Source organism: Fistularia commersonii, chromosome 24 (genome assembly GCF_037954325.1).
Source record: "Fistularia commersonii isolate RoL2024-O1a breed Wild chromosome 24, RoL_Fcom_v1.0, whole genome shotgun sequence".
In the NCBI taxonomy this organism is placed as follows: Eukaryota; Metazoa; Chordata; class Actinopteri; order Syngnathiformes; family Fistulariidae; genus Fistularia; species Fistularia commersonii.
Window position 1 is genome coordinate 2,585,299 of NC_141307.1, and position 18,017 is coordinate 2,603,315.

Here is an 18,017-nt window from a genome sequence, read left to right on the forward strand (position 1 = left end):
TCTCCATTTGTCTACAATCATCTTCTTTTATTTGAAGCATTCTATTGCGTTCAAATATGCCAGTTTCTGATGCGCAATGCATGCGCTTTTTCGGTACTTCTCCATCTTGAGCTGCTCGTGCACATAATGTTGTTTTGATTGAGGACACATAGCTCTGCTGACGCACTCCCGCTCTTCATGACAACTTAATGCACTCTTTAGCGATTTAGCTTCCTGAATATTATTGGAATCATTTGTTAATGACTAATAGCGTGATGACTAATTTAGATGACAAATGCTTAGTTTTTTTTTTTACTTTTGGATATCGTTATTAGCAAGTCGAACTACATGGAAAGTACACTATATGGCCAAAGGGATTGGCTCACCCATATATGTATATATATATATATATATATGTAATTTTATTTTTTCTCTCTCTTTTTGTGATTCTGATATAGTGTCGTTTGCTATTTTGCACAACCGACCTCGATCACCCTGATCTCACTTTTTTAATTTTTCACTTATTTAATACCTGTTACATGTTGTCTGTTTAGCACCGTCAACCAAAGCAAATTCCCTGTAGTTGCAAAATTACTCGGCAAGCGAAGCAATTCAGATTTTTCTGATTTTACCCAGATAGCGGTATAATAGCAGCCTGGACGGCAAACAACTCTGAGCGCTTCCACAACCTTGCTACCTCACCCATTCATGTGTTGTCCCCTAACTCGACTGTCTGTCTTATCCTTGTTGGTTTCAGCCTGCACACAACCTGCCTATTTTATTTTATTTACTTTATTCTTGTCATTGTTATTGTCACTCTATTTATATTGTCATTTAGTTCTGGTTGTCTATTTTTCACCCTTACTTTTTCACTCTCCTGCCCACTTAAATTGCACTCATCGTTGCACCTGCACATTGTGAGCCAAACACACCAAACCGCACGTCTTATCTATAATCATATCTATAATCATCTTTAGAATAATATTTACACTCTTCCTATCAGCACATATGCACAAGTAGGAATTTCACTGAACAGGGAAACACGTTTCTACAATGTACATGTGACAATTCACGCTTTGAATGTTGAATCCATTCTGTTCATTCTTATCCTTGCCCTCTCTATTTATGTTATATTTATATTTATATTTATATTTAAATTTATTGTTGCCATTATAACTGTTACACTGCTGTGACAAAGGAATTTCTTGTATCAATGAATTTGATCTTATCCTACCTTATCTTGTATTACAAGAACTCTGTGTCAGTTCCCCATTTGGCCACTAGGTGTCGCTATAACCCCGTTTATTTTATTTTTTCCTCCCCGGTATCAGGAGTCGTGTGGAGCGCTCAGTCGGACATAACGTCAAGCTGTCAAGACATGTGGCCGTTTTCCGCATTCCTCCGCCGCCTCTGACCGACCGCCGGCAGCTCGCCGTGCAGAGCCAGGACACATCCGAGGGGAACAGCCGTGCCACCGCGCTGGGTGAGTCCGTCTGCTTGGGGGGGCTTCACTTCTGCTTTTTATTTGGCGGCGATGGTTCGTTTAGGGACGGAGCGAGGTTGCAGGAAACCCGCACTGACTTCGTCGACGAGGAATGACCTCGAAATAAGCATGAAAAGAAGCTACAAATCAGCAGGAAATAAGCATATCGCAGCCGAAATGTGTGGGAAATGAAAATGAAAAAAAGATTCAAATGAAAAAAACATCATCAACACCTGCGAAATAATTCCTCTCATGGCGAAGAGTGGTTAAAAATCACAGAGAAATCATCTGAAAAAATTGAATACATGTTAGAAAGCAATAAATGACCTCAATTAGGGAATGACTTTTAAATGAGTGAGAAATCATCCATAAATAAATGAGTAGAATGAGAAGTATGACCTGTAGATTAGTCCATGATTTAAAGATTAATTATGGTACTATATTTATATACTTACACATATATTTATGTGTGTGTGTGTTCATGGTTTAATATCAAGGACATTTGATGATCGACTGAATCCTCCGTTCCATTCAAATTTCTAATATTGTCCCGAGAAAGACAATTGGTAACATTTTGTGAGGGTTCCGGATGATGTCACGGTGTGTGTTACCACTTCACCTGTGTTACAACCCCGTTACATGTGGACGCGCCGTTCTCACGACAGCTTACGGGCCGCAGTTTCCTGCGACGGAGAGCGGGTAAGCCAGAGGAACGAAGTCGTGATCGGCGCCAGAGGAACAAGTAAAGGAATCGGGCCGTGAAAAGCCCCCATTTCAGTTGAGTGATGTGAGAAGCGAGCAAACGGGAACAGGAACCCGTTACCCTGCCCTGTGGAGGTGAATGAAAAAGGAGTGGTTTGGGTAAACTGCATGACACCGCGCTGCTTCATTTCTGAACCTGCCCAGTTCCTTTTATTCCTTCATGTATTTTCTGTTCTGACACAACCCATTGGGCAATGTGTGTCGTAATTAGAATTGATTCCTCCCTCTGTGTGTGTGTGTGTGTGTGTGTGTGTGTGTGTGTGTGGATCCACCACAGCCGGAATGGTCCACTTTGCAGGCCCGAACAGCATTTGCACATTTTCATCTCCTGCAACCAGGAGTTCTTTTAAGAAACCAAACATTTGGAAATGTTTCAAATCAGACCTAAAGGATGAGGCCGTTGATGGTGAAATACAGTGACATAAAGTCACGATGCGGTTATTTTTCCCTCTGAGAAATATATATATGTATGTGTATACATATACATATATATATAACCCCACTTTGTGCCACTTTTAGGATATATATATATATATACATATATATATATATCCTAAAAGTGGCACAATTCATTTAAAACCATCTGAAAATTGAAAATGAAAAGCTGCCTTGAGATCAACGCTGTCGCTTTCATTCGTTTTTCTCAAGAAAACCCGCCCTTGATGATAACAAGTTCAGTTCACTGATTTAAAACAGCTAACGGGAGATTTCACTAACAGAACGTGGCATTTTTAAGATTCGTAGAATTAAGATTCCCAGTTTGGATACACTTTGATTGAAATCCGGTGCGTGGAAAAACAAATTGTGACGACACCGGCGAAGAAGGTCAGGGCGCCGCCGTGTTCGGTGTCAACACCTGCGACGGACAAAACAGGGACGTCTCACTTTTTTCTGACAGACGCCGACACTTCAAGGTGTTTCATGGTCTTGTTTTCACGGGGGGCGTTAAACGTTTTTTCACGTGTCAGGTTCGATGTCGGAACCGGGGCTGAGAAAAACGGAAAAACAAGCGTTGTGATGGTAAAGATACAAACGGAGATGTCGCGGGATCCGCTTGGACAACCACTCATGGAAACCTCCTTGTGCGGATTTCTATTTTTTTCCCTCCACCTATGCGGCGGCACGCAGACACGACTGTCTGGCGACGGATACTTAAATAAATAAAGAAAAGTGAAACGTGCCCACGCAGGGACGATGACGTTAGCGGCTCGCTCCGTCGCTGTGAATCAGCGTCTCAGCCCGGCTGACTGAGACCGCGTGCGTCCGGCGGCGAAGGAACGGTTCGAACAAATGCGACAGGAACCGGTGTTACGTTTCCCTTCCTGGTGCCGAGAGCTGTGAGATACCAGAGGGATCCTAGAAAGGAAGGCAAAACAAAAGCCCTGTGACCAAACAAAACGAGATGACGCAAAGCAGTGGCTAAAATCACCAAGTAACACGGTCATCTTGCATCGCGTAGCTTCACCCTTTTAGCATTTTCAAAACTTTGTCTGGATTTTTTGTGTTTTCACAGAAAAAAAACAGACAAAAACACCCAACCGCACGATAGCCTTCATCTTATTGTCATATAAAGATCCAAGGAGGAATACTTTAAAAACGGCATTGTGTTTGCGATCAGCTCCCGCTAACGCTAGCAGCCGCGGTGTTCCTTTCCCCTCGATCATGGATTTTTTTAGCTCGACGTTTCGTCGGTTTAGAGTTCAAGGTCAAGCGTCGGGGTTCACGGAGCAGCGAGTGCTCAGCCGAGAACCTGCCGGCACAGATTCCGTCCTCCGAGCGATTCTGAAAGTATTAACGTTCATTTGGCGAAGAGATTAAGACGTCAGTGTGTCGGGTGGATCGATCGCCGTTTCATCATCCGTCAGGTGAGAAACGCGGGGGCCGACTATTTTCAGACTGTCATCAGCGCCCATTCGCCTCCGGCGTCACGTCCTTGCCAAGTTATTCCAACTATGAGAGATAAAGCGAAAGCCGGGAGGTGTGGCTGCAAACGCGGGCATAGCTTAGCATCGCGTAGCGATTTGGAAGCGGCGGATTTGGGAGGACTACGCATGAGACCGAGGGGACCAAAAGTAAACCGACGCGAAAAGAGGCGAAGAAGTGCAGAGGAGGACGAGGCGGGAGAAAAACAGGATGTGAGCCTTATTTTTGTTTCGCCGCTGATCGGTTGACCTCGTCTGAACGGCCGAGATATTCTGCAAGTGTGACAAAACGCGGCGTTCAGAGCGGTCGCAGCTTCTAATCCGACGTCCGGAGTCTTCATGTTCTCCTCTGTGGCTGCGCGGGTTCTCCGCGGGTTCTCCGTCTTCCTCCCGCAATCCGGAAAAGGTCTGCGGGTTCATCGAATGAGAAAGTCAACAGTTGTATTTCCCAGGCGACCGGTCTACTCTGATATAAACATCACTTCCTGTTTGGTGTGTCATGCGTCTTAACGATTACAGCGTTTCACTTTGAGGTCGTGCGAGATGGCAAGATAACAATATTTGAACGGCGAACCGCAGGAGAGCGATGATGATCCGACGCAGCTTTTGCAATTTTGCTGATTGTAATTCTTTTAATAATCTATTCGTCACGGCGGTCCATTGATCATACATCACAAGTTTCCTGGGGAGCGGAGGAACTGCTATTCTAGGTTGGATTTCATTTCCTAAAATAAGTCACCGGGTTCAGGTTCAGGAACCGCCGTAAACTGCATTTCCTGCTGCTCTTTCATTGAAAAGGCCGATGTCGCCGCGCGTGGCGGATGTAAATATACAGTTTGCCGGCTGCGCGGTTAGAAGTTACACGTTCAGGAAGTCGGCGGAGGGACGTACCAGGAAGGGCTTGTGAAAACGGGTCTTACTCGACAGCGGCGGGACGAGAGCGAGCGAGCGAGCGGGCGGATCCCGACCTGCGGGGCGTCAACGGTGTTTAAAAAAGCCCGACAGATATTCTGTCGGTTTGTCAGGAGTGACCTTCACGTTTTTTTTTTTTTTGTTTGTTTTTTTAAAGGCAGATTAGATGCGCTATCAGCAAAGAAAACACAGGAGGGAGAAGAAACACAAGCATGAGGACCTGCAGCTGGAAGGCGTGAGAGGCTGACCGAACAGGGAGGACGGAGGGGAATATCAAATATTTAACTCCAGGCTCTCAAACTGCATTAACACCGAACGTTATCAGAGGAACGGCGGTGAGTGTTTCCTGACGGGCCGGCCGGCGTCCATCCTCCCCGGGGAGGGGAATGCACCACTTGAAATTCCTGTTCTGTGCGCCGACGTGCACGGGTTCGAATTTAAAAGCCAAAGGGAGTGGATTAAGGTCGAGGGTCACGTGAGAAAAATAAAGTCGACACCGAATGCTGGGAAAACCGAGACGAGGAACCGCCGGGGGGATTAGCTGGATGTTTGCGGTTGTTGGCTCGCCCTTTTATTTTTTTTCTTGTCCTGGTCTTAAAGCTTGGCTCGCTGAGAAATAAAGCTAACGAATAACTATTTGACCAAGTACTTGATAAAGCGTCGGGCCTTCGGAAACATGGCCGTTCGATTCCCGTCGCTCAAATTTAAGATGTAAACTGTAACCGAATGCAGGTTTTCCGGGAGCCATGAGCCAGCGGACGTCCGCTGTCAAATAGGACCGCCGAAGAACCCGTGGGATCCCGAGGGAGCCGAGTCGGCATGGCGCTCTTCAAACCTGAGAACGTGGAGGATTTCTACGAGATCGGGGAAGTCATTGGAAGGTGTGTTCAGAAACGATCTGTACATTTTGAATGGGGTTTTTAAACACGATTCAGCGTTTTCTCTCCCGGCTCCGACAACTTAACGCAGACGGCTGATCTTTTTTCGCGTTTTCTTTTCTTCACTGACCAACATGTCGAATATCAGGGTCTTGTGGAACTCGTGTCAGATCGGGGACTGATTCGTTGAATCGCTGTGCGTGTGATGTGACGCTTTCCCTTTCTGAATCCCCTCCTGCCGTCCAGCGGGCATTTTGGTCAGGTCCGGCGGGTTCGAGAGCTGACCAGCGGCACCTACTGGGCGGGGAAGTTCCTGAAGATCCGTAAGAACTCGTGCAGCCGCCTGGGCTTGGAGAAGAGCAGCGTGGAGCGGGAGGTGGAGATCCTGCAGGCCCTGCAGCACCCCAACATCGTGGCTCTCAAAGACGTGTTTGAGAGCCGGTCCGAGGTGGTGCTCATCCTGGAGATGTGAGTGGACGCGGAGTTTGTGTGGATTTCCGATTTGTCGAGGCGCCTCCGCACGAACCCTCGGACGTGGCGAGAAGCGGAGCCGGCGGGAACACGGAGCTCTGAAGCCTCTCTGGTGTTTCAGCGTCAGCGGAGGCGAGCTCTTTGACTTCATCGCAGCCAAAGAGAACCTGCTGGAGAACGAGGCCATCGAGTTCATGAAGCAGATCCTGGACGGACTGGGATTCATGCACAGCAAGAGCATCGCGCACTTTGACCTCAAGGTGACCTCACACTGATGGTGTGTGTGTGTGTCGTCAGCGGAAGGGCAATCATATTCATTGTTTAACCGGATCTTTACGCTTCTCCAGCCGGAAAACATCATGCTGTCAGAGGAAGCGTCTCCGCATCCCGACATCAAGCTGATCGACTTCGGCCTGGCTCACCGCTTCCTGCCGGGGGAGGAGTTCCGGAGCACCAGCGGGACCCCCCAGTACATCGGTGGGGACCTTCTCGGTCGTCATGACAACACGGCCGCACAAGGATTTTGGACTTCACAGCGAAACAAGTTCCCAGGAATCTTGTAATTACAAGTCCTCTCTCTCTTTCTCTCTCTCTCTCTCAGCGCCCGAGGTGATCAACTGTGAGCCTCTGAGCACCGCATCAGATATGTGGTGAGCAAACTTTCTGTAACGTTTCTTCTCGACAGTCCCGCGCCGGTCGTACGCTTTTAATACCTCGACTAGGCTCCCACGCTCATCCAGGTGTATTTCCCCTCCTCCGCGCCGCCGTTCTCTCTCGCCGTACGCCCGTAAATTCCTCCGCCTGGCGGCGTGTCGGAGCCCGTCGCCCAACAGTCGACTCGACAGTTGCGGGAAATGTTTCCACCCCAATGAATGCTTTCTTTGTCTCCTTCCCCTGCAGGAGCATCGGCGTGATTACCTACATACTGTAAGTTGTAAGTGTGTGTGTGTGTGTGTGTGTGTGTGTGTGTGTGTGTGTGTGTGTGTGTGTGTGTGTCCTATTTTCCAAGCCCGAGTTTGTTTCCCATCATAATTTCACGTTCTCAAAGTTCCGATTTTCAAAATGATACCGCCGTTGGTGCGTCTGTGGCGACGTGGCCCCATGAGCTACTTGTAGTGTGACCATATTCAAGTCCTCAGGTGTCAACAATATAAGATGAGATGAGAACAACTTTATTAATCCCGAAGGAAATTGTTGTGCCAGAGTTTCAAGTAAAAACATAACAGTAATAGATAATAGTGGAAAGGAGGAAGAATAAGAAATATAATGAATATATAAATTGCCTTAGCTGTTAGCAGTAACTACAAAGATTGAAGATTCCCTGCTATATATATATATTATATATACCAATATATTGGTATTATTACACATTACTGTAATTTACGCATCTAAATATATGCCGCACCGGCTAAAAATAAACAAATGTGTAGGCTGGAGGTGTCCACGTTGTAACATGAGATATTTCTTTTTTTTTTTTTTAGTCCCGTGAGCGTGAAGCTCGTTCGGCCAAAATAAAAAACACTGATGCCACAGTGTTCAAAGCGTGCGGAGAAAGTCGAGGCTTATAGTCCGGAAATGACGGTAGCGTGTCGGTAGTGCGCTATTAAGTGAGTACAAATTTTAGCATGGCCTGGTTCTCCCTCCCCAGACTGAGCGGCATGTCCCCGTTCCAAGGTGAGACCGACGAGGAGACGCTGAGCAACATCCTGGCTATGAATTACGACCTCAACACCAAGTACTTCAGCATGACCAGCTCCATGGCCAAAGACTTCATCCAGAAGCTGTTGGTGCAAAACCCCAGGTGGAGCAGGAGCAGGATGTTTATATCCTTCCAAGTGTCCAGATGGTCCAAAAGAAATGCTTGATGTGCATCTGAAGTGACTTGAGACTGATGCCTCTCGGCTTCTGCGTTGCAGCGAAAGGATGACGGCGGAGGAGTGTCTCCAACATCCCTGGATAAAGGTGAGCCGGCGCCGCTAAGCTAAGCTAAGCTAAGCTCCGCTCACACCCCGCCGCTTTTTATTAAACGCCCCGAATCCCTTTAGCCGCTGACGCGCAAGCAGGTGGCCAACAGGAACCGATCCTCCATCAACATGAAGAACTTCAAGAAGTTCAACGCCAGGAGGAAGTGGAAGGTGAGCGCAGATGGCCGGGGGCCGAACACACACACACGCCGGGCGTTTCCCTGCATGTGGTTTCTGAAGAGTGTGCACGTGTCTCTGCCTTCCGCCCGCAGATGTCCTACAACATGGTGTGGGTTTGCAACCGGCTGGTTCACCTCAAACTGCTGTGCAAAGGCAGCTCTGACTCGGTGAGGCCTTTTTTTCTTTTAAAAATCTCGCTCTGCTCTCGGAGCGGCGGGAATTTATGGGATTTGTAACGATGTGTTCCCGCAGAGACAATGCGAAAGCGACGCGGAGGACAACGAGAGCAAGCCCGCCTCCCTGCTGCGACGCAGACTCAGCAGCAGCTCATAGAGCCGGACAGAAAAGCGTCCGTCGGGCCGAGGGGAGTTTAGCATCACGAGACGTTTCGGAGATCTCTCTTCACACACGGCTTCTTCTCTCTGTGAGACGTTGACCGATGCAGGAGATTAACTGACTGATGCAAAGAAAAGGAGGACCGAAAAAGTTCCTATCCTCTCCCAGGTCTTCCATGACTCGCCGATCTTGAATCTCAACACTTTTACTTTCCTGACAACATACTAGTGAAAATGTTTGTAAAGGAAAACTCGTTTCACACCGTGTTTTACCGCAAAGGAAACAATTATTTATTGCTTTTTCTTGTCTTTGTTTTCTTCTTCTTATTTTTAAATAAGCCGTCTTTGTCTGCACGGCCCGGTTGTCACGCCGACGAGGACGCCCCTCATCTCCGGTCTGTTTGCGAAAAACATTCCTCCGTCTCTTCGAGGTCCCGCGCTCGCCTTGAGCACGCCGAAGAAAAACATGGCTTTCGCAGCAGCTTTCGTAAAGGCCGCCGTGTGTGTTCGCTCTGCATGACGGATGAGCTAACGGGCTAGTTCATTAGCTTCACTTGCTAAAAACATTGAATTGAGGACAAGAGAGTAAAAAAAATGAGACAAAGCTTAAAGAATTTTGTTTGATTATCCCCCTGGATGTGTGAGCGTTTAACCTCAGTTCAGGAGTGGTTTACATCAGGGGCTTTGCAAGGTTTCGAAAGAAGCAAAAGCCTGAAACAGAAAAAAAAAGTTTGTAATAAATACACTTTTTACATTTAATACTTGCAGGTATGACTACATTTGTATAAGATGAATATGCACAGAAGTTGGGATTAATCAGGAATTAAATCATAAAGTACAAAGTGGACAATTAATCTTAGAATTCACAAATTGTGAAGAAAATGCAATTAGGAGGTCAGTTTTATGGTAATCATTTGGTCACTTGTTATTTTTGTCGTCTGGCTTTTCAGCCTGTGTCATTCCCCTTTTATTTTCTTATAACTTTTGAATCCCGTCTCTCAGCTGACGTACATGTTCTGCTGTTTGTTGTCTGAGAAACGTCTCCGCCCGCCTTCATAGCCCCTCCGCTCGCCGGTGAAATGTAGCATCTGTTAGAATGGCCATGGGGACCGCGAGGCCCGGCTTTTCAGCTGCTGCTTGTGAACAAAACCAATAACGCTGCCACCGTGACCTGGAAACATTTGAGGGAGTCTGTGTGTGTGTGTTTGTAGGCTTTGACAGCCTAATGTTAACACTGTAGAAGTGAGTTAACAACCCACATTACCTCCAATAGTGCATCTGTTTTTAGTTTTTAAATAAAGTCATTTATTAATAAGCTAAAAAAGTAATATTGTCATCAAAACTACTTTTGAGGATCTGTTTCAATCTGTTTTACATGCAGAAAGGACTGAGCTGATTGATGTGCTTTTTAAACGTCAAAAAATGCATTAAACGAACAAGCAATTTTACCACCAATCGACTTTTGTGAATTCTTGTGGCGAGATCCGTTCATGCGTGGGCACGTCAAGGCATTTCTAATACAAATCTCCTGTACTGTGTCCCAGTTTAAGTTGCATCACATTTAAAAAAAATTCTGCATTCCACCATGGTGAATCATATTTCAGAGGAATTACAGTAAAAACAAAACAAAAGTGCAGTTAATAAATGTTGGAAAGTGTAATAACTTCCACCTGGGTGTGAACCTTCAATTTGCATGTTATTGCTTTCATTCATAAACTATCACTCCCTCCCAGCTGCAGCGGTTCACTACTGCCACCTAGTGGCCGGGAGGTGTAATTGCAACTCAGATGTACACAAAACACAAAAGCGTGGGGAGTCCAAGCTGAGGCCGCGCTGAAACCACAATGAAGCTGGCTTTCCCTAAAACATGACGTGACCTCTGACACCTACACCATCACCAACGGTGGGAAATTCAGATCGATATCCAATTCTGACTCTTGGTTACGAAGAAAGTCCCCTCAGCTCCGTCCAAATATGCACGCCTGAGAGGTGCTGATCAAGTGACGTAACCGAGACAACTACATCTCTGAATATTAACCAAATGTTCACAAACTGGTCTTGCTTTCCAGACGAAGCCGTGCCGTTTGAAGGCTCTCTACGATCCAGGAAGAATCCCAGCGTTGGCGATTTAGTTTCAAATAATTCAAAAGCGAGAATAAAACAGACACAGATGGTTTATTTCAAGCTTTGTTTGTTTTTTTTTCAGAGACGACGAAGGGAAAGGGGAGGTGACGGCCAACGGGAAGGTCGTCAACAAAGTGCTGAAAACGGAGGAGGACGGGGACGCACGAGGGACACCAACCGCCACCAAACACGTCCGGCCACAAACAGGTCGAGTCTCTGGACCGAGACCAAGATGGCGGCGCTTCCAGAGCGTTTTTAGCTGGAAACACACAGTCAGTGTTAGTGTCTTATATTCTTCTATTTTTCCATGTTAGCAAAAAGGATTCACACACATTTATATATTATACCAATAGACACTGCCCCAGAAAATAAAGGGAACACTAAAATGATTAATCCTTGATCTGATTGAATGAAATAGTCCTATTAAATACTTTGTTCTTTACGTCATTGGATGTGCTGACAACAGCGTCACACAAAAATGATGAATGGAAATCAAATGTATGAACACACAGAGGTCTGGATTTGGAGTCACACTCAAAATGAAAGTGGAAAAACCCGCTAATGTTGATGTAATGCCTTTAAAACAAGTCCAAATGAATCGGTGTTGCTTCCTAAGTCGACACTTTGATTTCACACAAGTGTGAATGACTCTGAGTAACGTTGTGTTGTTTCAATGTTCCCTTTCTTTTTTTGGAGCAGTATATATAACTAATGCATCTAACTAATCATGAATATAATTATATTTGTTATCTGTATCCACTTATAGGGAAATGATGCTGGAAATAACAAAATGTATCGATTATGTCGGGCTGTTAGTTAAGCTGAATTTAATAACATCACCAAGAAAACGACTGCCTGACGCTTCGGTAATTTCGGCTTTGCACTAAAGTTTACACTTGGAGAGTCTTTTCGCTTCTTAAAATCTGAATCATTCATGCCTCTTTATGTCCAAAAATGATGATTGCCATCTGTCATTTGAGTTCATCTGACAGAGCAAACATTGCAGACGCTTCCGTAGAGAGGCGTCTTCACTTGGGAAGCACGTGATCGATCCTGGATCAATACCGAACTACGATCGAGCGCATGTGGCGTCCACCTACATGGAGGTCATGTCATTGAGGGCGTGGTCCAGCTCCTCGCTGATGGCTTTGTACTTGAGTTTCTGCGCGTAAAGCTCATCTGCGCGAGCCGGGACGGACGGGTTGGAGATCATCCATGAGGGAAAGGAAACATTTTAATGGTTCAAAGCGAGGAAAAACACGATCGACGACGGTGTCGATGTCGGCAGCGTCTTTACCTTCCAGGTCATCGATTGTTTTCTCCAGTTTGGCCACGGACCTCTCGGCGAACTCCGCCCTGGTCTCCGCCTGACGCCACCAAGCAAGACTTGGGATCAGAGAACGTCCGAGGGCGCGAAAGTCGGTCGTTTTGAAAGTCGCTCACCTCTTTGAGTTTGTCCGTCAGGATCTTGATCTCCTCCTCGTACTTGTCCTCTTTTTGCGAGTACTGAGGAGACGAAGGACTCCCGTCACGGGCGGAAAAAAACAAAATACGTTCACGTTACGGCCGACGCCGGTTCTCCCGTCTGTACCTTCTCTGCCTGGGCCTCCAGAGACTTCAGGTTGTTGGTGACGTTCTTCAGCTCCTCCTCGAGCTCGGCACATTTCCTGCAGCCGTTCGGATTCGACGGCGAGGAGAAGGAGAGGGACGGGCGGAGAAAGGAAAACATCTGAAGACCCGAACCAAACGGACAAACCGACTCACGTCCGGTTGATATTTTTGCCGACACTCACGCCTCGGCCAGCTCCGCCCTCTCCTCCGTGCGCTCCAGCTCTCCTTCCACGATCACCAGCTTTCGGGCCACCTGGACGCGCACGGTAAACACAACCTTGTATTGACACGCGCATCCCGATCGTTTGCCAATATCAACTGATCGGTGGCAGCGGCCCTCACCTCCTCGTACTTGCGATCGGCCTCCTCTGCGATGTGTTTGGCTTCCTTCAGCTGGATCTCCTGCAGCTCCATCTTCTCCTCGTCCTTCAGGGCCCTGTTCTCGATCACCTTCATCCCCCTGCACACACACATGGAAAAATCTTACAGCTTGTGTGTGTGTGTGTGTGTGTGTGTGTGTGTGTTTGTCAGTCAACTTGGTGTCACGACCTGCCAATTTGGATTAGTGTAATTTTCTTCTTTTGCCACTAGAGGATGCAAAAGATCTCTTCTTCCTTTTTTATCCGGCCCACCAAACTATTTTTTTTTAATATTTTAAGAATTTATTTTATTCATATATTTATCATATTTATTTTATTTATACATTTATAATATTTATTTTATTTATTATATTTATTTTAAGTATTTTCAATCGATATTGAATTTAGAAGCTCCTTCATTTTTCCTTTTGTTTAATTTTGTATGGATGATTACATAGAAAATAATGTATATAATCATTCATGATTTTAAATTAGAAATAAAAAGGGAAAAAAAACTTAAAATATTTCAACTGCAATTTTCATTTTGTTTTCATTTACATGATTCACACTTGACCCGCGAATAAAAATTGAATAAGAAATAATGAGCCACCCCTGATCCAAAAGATAGTTTGAATTCTCACATGAATTGAAAAAGCAAGTTCTATATATGATTTAAACTTGGATGGTCATGTTTGCTCAACAGGTAATTGTTTATTTTTTATTCTATACAAAAAAAAAAAAAACTGCCTTTTTTGTCTTAGAGGTCCAATTTTATCAATAGATGTTTTCACCTTTACCCGAATCAGATAATTCATGTGATTTCTTTTTATCCTTTATGAAACCAGCCGGTCTCTGCAGAGTCTTGGTGACGTGACCGGACACAATTAACAAGACACAATGGACATTAACGGATATAATTAACTTGAAAAAGCGTCACCACTTAGCGGAGCCGCGGGTTTCGTTCTGGGTTACGGGTTTGGAGCGCGAACCAAAACATTTTGAGAGCGAAGCGTCACCTCTCGCTCTCGTCGGCCGCTTTCTCGGCCTCCTCCAGCTTCTGCAGGGCAGTGGCCAGCCTCTCCTGGGCTCGGTCCAGCTCCTCCTCCACCAGCTGGATGCGCCTGTTCAGGGACGCCACTTCCGCCTCGGCCTGCGGATGAACAGGTGCGGATTAGGATTTGTCAGACGTAGAAACAAAGCGTAGAGTTTCATCGGCGCCCGAACGATGTGGACGAGATCGAACCGAAGCGTCTCGATGTGTTTTTTTCTTGTTACGGTTTGCAATTTTCCCATTATAAACTATTCGTGATTATTTTTTTGGTTTGTTTATTTTCCTTTTTTTTTTTTCAGGGGACAATAAATTAATATGTGATTATTATTTTGTTTTATTTTGGGTGTTATTTTGTTTGATTTTAGGTGAGTTCTGTGTTCCACGTCTACCCAAAAAATAAATAGATGTTGAAAAAAAAGCTATTTAATTGCAAGTTTGCAGCGGTGGGGGTCTTGGGGATCCCCTAGCATCTCTGTAACCCACTTAAAAAAAGAGCCGTTGGTGTCGACCACCATTTATTTTATTTTTTTCCACCGATAACTTTTGCATTTTTGATGCAAAAAGCATTTTACAGCACTTTTCTGAAAGCATTTTGTGTCAGAGGAGGTCAAATTTGGACGACGTGAGGTCACGTGCGGAACAACCGCGACAGAAAAGACCGAACCCCCTCATCCAAGATCCTTAAAAACACGGTGATTCATCGAGTCCCCGTTCGAGAACCGGAAAGAAAAAGGTCATCCCCCTCGGAAGGGCCCGCGCCCCATAAATGGACTTGGACCATTGTTAAGCTAGCGGTCAAGGTTTAGCGTCTGACATCATGGCCAAAGCAGGGCTCCGAATCCCCTCCGACAGCTGTGAGGCGTCCACGCCGGGCACGAGGGGAATGGAATGCAGGGGAGACGCGGGGAATCGTCGGGGCTTGGTTTACACTGGCGGCGTTGCAGCTTTTCATCAGGGCCACGGCTTTCGCGCCGCGTCCCGTTTGAGAACGGCGGCGGCGGCGATATTTCGGGGCTCGCCGTCTATTTGTTCCTCTCTTTAATCGGGCGGATGATGAGGACAAGTAAACAGCGAGGGTGACGAAGGGAAGGCGGGTCAGGACGCGCGGGCACGACATCCGAGGCATTTGCTTCAATTATCACAAACTTAAGGGCCGTGTTTTACACGAATAAATGCGTTACTCACGTCAGCCGCCTTCTTATCGGCCACCTCGAGCTTCTCCTGAGCATCCTTCAGGGCCTCGGAGTACTTGTCCAGCTCGTCTTCCGTCCCCTTCAACTTTTTTTGCATCTGCAGAAGTTCGTCCTCATGCTGGAGGCGCGAGTGGGAATTCGATTAAAACGGAGTTAAAGTAAAAAAAAAAATAAAAAAATAAAAAAAAATTGGCAGATAAAATAAAGACATTTTTGTTACATTTAGTGCAATACATTTCCATTCGTATAAAAAAATTGATACGTAATTAGGATCACTACAAATTACTATTAATAATAGTAATATAATATTCTGTGCAGTTTATAAAGACAGACGACTATTAATGAAATATAATAATAATAATAATAATAAAATACTCAATGCAATTTATTAATACAAATGACTTAATAAAATATAATAATAAATTATTCAATGTTGTTCACGAATGCAATATTAATATTAATAGATAATAATAATAATAATAATAAAATATTCAATGCTGTTTTTCCCCTATCCTGCCCATTTTGTATCCTACTTTCTCCAATGATCTCTGTGCCGCACACGCATGAAAACTACATTTACTTTGCTCCAAAATGAGGAACTTTGTGTCTTTAAATCGGCCTTTCTGGCTCGTTGGTCTGATTTCACAGCCCACCTGTTTGCTCCTGTCCTCTGCCGCCTTCTTGTCTGCCTCGGCTTGTTCGGCCTGGTCCAGAGCGTTCTCCTTGTCCAGCTTCAGCATGAGCATCTTCTTCTTGATGGCCTCCATTTTGGCTGCGTTGGCGCGTCTTTTATTTTAATGTGTAATTCTTTCTTCAGGCGAAGGCGAGGAGGACAGAGAGACGGCTGCGGGACGGACGACCTGAGGACGGATGCCTGAGGCGAGTGGACTGGACGAGACGCCGAGCTCTGACAAAGACAGAGGGGGGACATTTATATGACGGAAGAGGTGACACTCCCCCTTCCAAAGCCCTCGCTCGCCCACATGACGTACCCTCCTTTGTCCGGCGGTCACTAGATACTATAAATCTCCCTTTTCCTATAAACTCGGTAATTCAACTCTCCTTCGTCTGTCCGCGGAAGTGAAAAACATGGACCGATAAACGTCGGGGGGTTAACTTGTTTGTTTTGTCATCGCTTCTGCGCGGTAGACGGCCAGCTGTTGCGGCCGTCAAGCTATAATCTTGCATCCATCTGACACCGTTTGAGTTTGCAGGGAAAGACGATTCAATTCCAGTGGCCTTTATTAAACGCCGTTTCCTTCAAGCCCCGGGGACCTTTGCAAGTGAAATGTCAAAAGCGGCTCAAAGGGTGAACTTTGTTCCCGGCGTGGACGTAATCACAGCCCCAGAAGGGAGGGGAGGGAAGTTAAGGGTGATGCTTTCGACCCGGGGTTTGCCATTTTTGTCCGGTCGCGAACCCAAAAACCAAGGTGTCGGAGTCCCCTCATCCCTCCGCCGGCTGCTGCTGCTGAGTCAGAGGAAATGTTTGATCCTAATTTGTCAACACTCACACTTTAAAACCGCAGAATTCACAAATTCCAAGACATAAAAAGGCGGGATCTCGGTCTTAAGGATACAAATGTAATACCGTAAATTCCGGCATGTAAGCCGCTACTTCTTTTGCACTCTTTGAGAATTGCAGTTTTTACAACAATGCGGTTGTTTTACGGTAGCTTCCTTCCGCCAACACCCGCTCACGTTTACGATCTTTCTTCAGATCGGCCATTTTGCGCTTTTCGAACTCACCCCCGTCACGAAAAAGATGCGCGGAAATGCATTTGATGTGGCTTTCACGTCGAAAGTGATCGGTCCGGCTGTCCAGGAAGGACACTAAGCTATTCAGTAGCGGTAGTTGTGGATGTTACCGTCATTTATTTAATTCAAAGTTTTCAAAAATAATCTTTCCCTGTGACTTCTTGCTGCGGAAATACCTCATGTTTTGATGGGGAGACCTGCGACAAGTGCGACTCACTCATGTTCAATCTCTTTTTTCTTTTAAAAATGAGTAGGTGCGCCTCATGTAAAGGTGCGCTCTATAGTCCAAAATTTATGTCAGGTCAGACAGTACGGTATTTAAATAGAAATTAAAAGTCCCCAGTATTGACCCCTGAGGAACGCCATGCTTCACTCCAGCTATGCAAGAGGAATATTTGGGTTTGTCTAACGTCACCATAGAAACCTCTTCAAATTCAGAACTCTGAAAACACTTCCTTCATGACTTAATTAACCTTTCAAAAAGGTGATTTTTGGCCTTAATTACAGATTCCTTTCAAAGAAAGAAGCGCAGAAAAACCCTCCCTGCCAAACAGTCGGAAAGAATAACTAACCAGAAGACGCATTTAACGTGAAGAAAAAAGTGTTTGTTGATGTTTTTGCAGAGGACTTATCTCTGTTTACTGCTTCGGTCCGTGCAGAATGTGATATATCGTCCCACTGCCAGGACAGAAAGGTATCCTGGACTTTACGCCTGCTCCTGACCAGGAATGGGATTTGCAGGCCGGACTTAGCGAGAGGGAGAATTAAGCCTTGGTGATGCAACCGACGTAACTTTAAGACCGTCATTTAAGTTGTGACCGACTTAGCTAAAGGCGAGGGGTGAGGCCGCCCATGCCAACGCCGACCGGACTCAAAACGCGCCGCGTTAACTTCTGCCCCCGAAACTTCAACGCCGGTATGAAAAAGACATTTGTGGTGACGTGTGGATGGACGGAAGACGTCCGGAGGTGTCATTAGCTCGCTGGTTGTTTTGGGTGCCGGTGGAAACCTTTATCATTAGTAAAAATTTGAAGAAAA

The 18,017-nt window shown here is 45.8% G+C and overlaps 2 protein-coding genes across 3 annotated transcripts; one reads left to right on the plus strand and one right to left on the minus strand.

The window, feature by feature from the left end:
• The first annotated feature begins 5,215 nt into the window (after positions 1-5,215).
• Positions 5,216-10,341, plus strand: LOC147219685 (death-associated protein kinase 2). Its single transcript, XM_086171721.1, has 12 exons — positions 5,216-5,393; positions 5,791-5,939; positions 6,183-6,404; positions 6,529-6,667; positions 6,755-6,884; positions 7,009-7,057; positions 7,308-7,334; positions 8,056-8,208; positions 8,324-8,369; positions 8,453-8,542; positions 8,644-8,718; positions 8,804-10,341. The coding sequence occupies exons 2-12, from the start codon at positions 5,878-5,880 to the stop codon at positions 8,882-8,884; spliced, it is 1,074 nt and encodes a 357-aa protein (XP_086027847.1). The 5' UTR covers positions 5,216-5,393; positions 5,791-5,877; the 3' UTR covers positions 8,885-10,341.
• A 701-nt stretch (positions 10,342-11,042) lies between these two features.
• Positions 11,043-16,130, minus strand: LOC147219686 (tropomyosin alpha-1 chain-like). Of its 2 annotated transcripts, XM_086171722.1 has the most exons (10): positions 15,878-16,130; positions 15,217-15,342; positions 13,997-14,130; positions 12,964-13,081; positions 12,804-12,874; positions 12,602-12,677; positions 12,454-12,516; positions 12,308-12,377; positions 12,111-12,189; positions 11,043-11,269 (listed from the first exon to the last, which is right to left on the minus strand). In XM_086171722.1, exons 1-10 carry the CDS (start codon positions 15,989-15,991, stop codon positions 11,266-11,268), a joined length of 855 nt encoding a protein of 284 aa, XP_086027848.1. In that variant the 5' UTR covers positions 15,992-16,130; the 3' UTR covers positions 11,043-11,265. The 2 variants fall into 2 exon arrangements, with proteins under 2 accessions (XP_086027848.1, XP_086027849.1); XM_086171723.1 differs by lacking the exon at positions 11,043-11,269 and having other exon boundaries at positions 12,107-12,189.
• Positions 16,131-18,017: the final 1,887 nt, after the last annotated feature.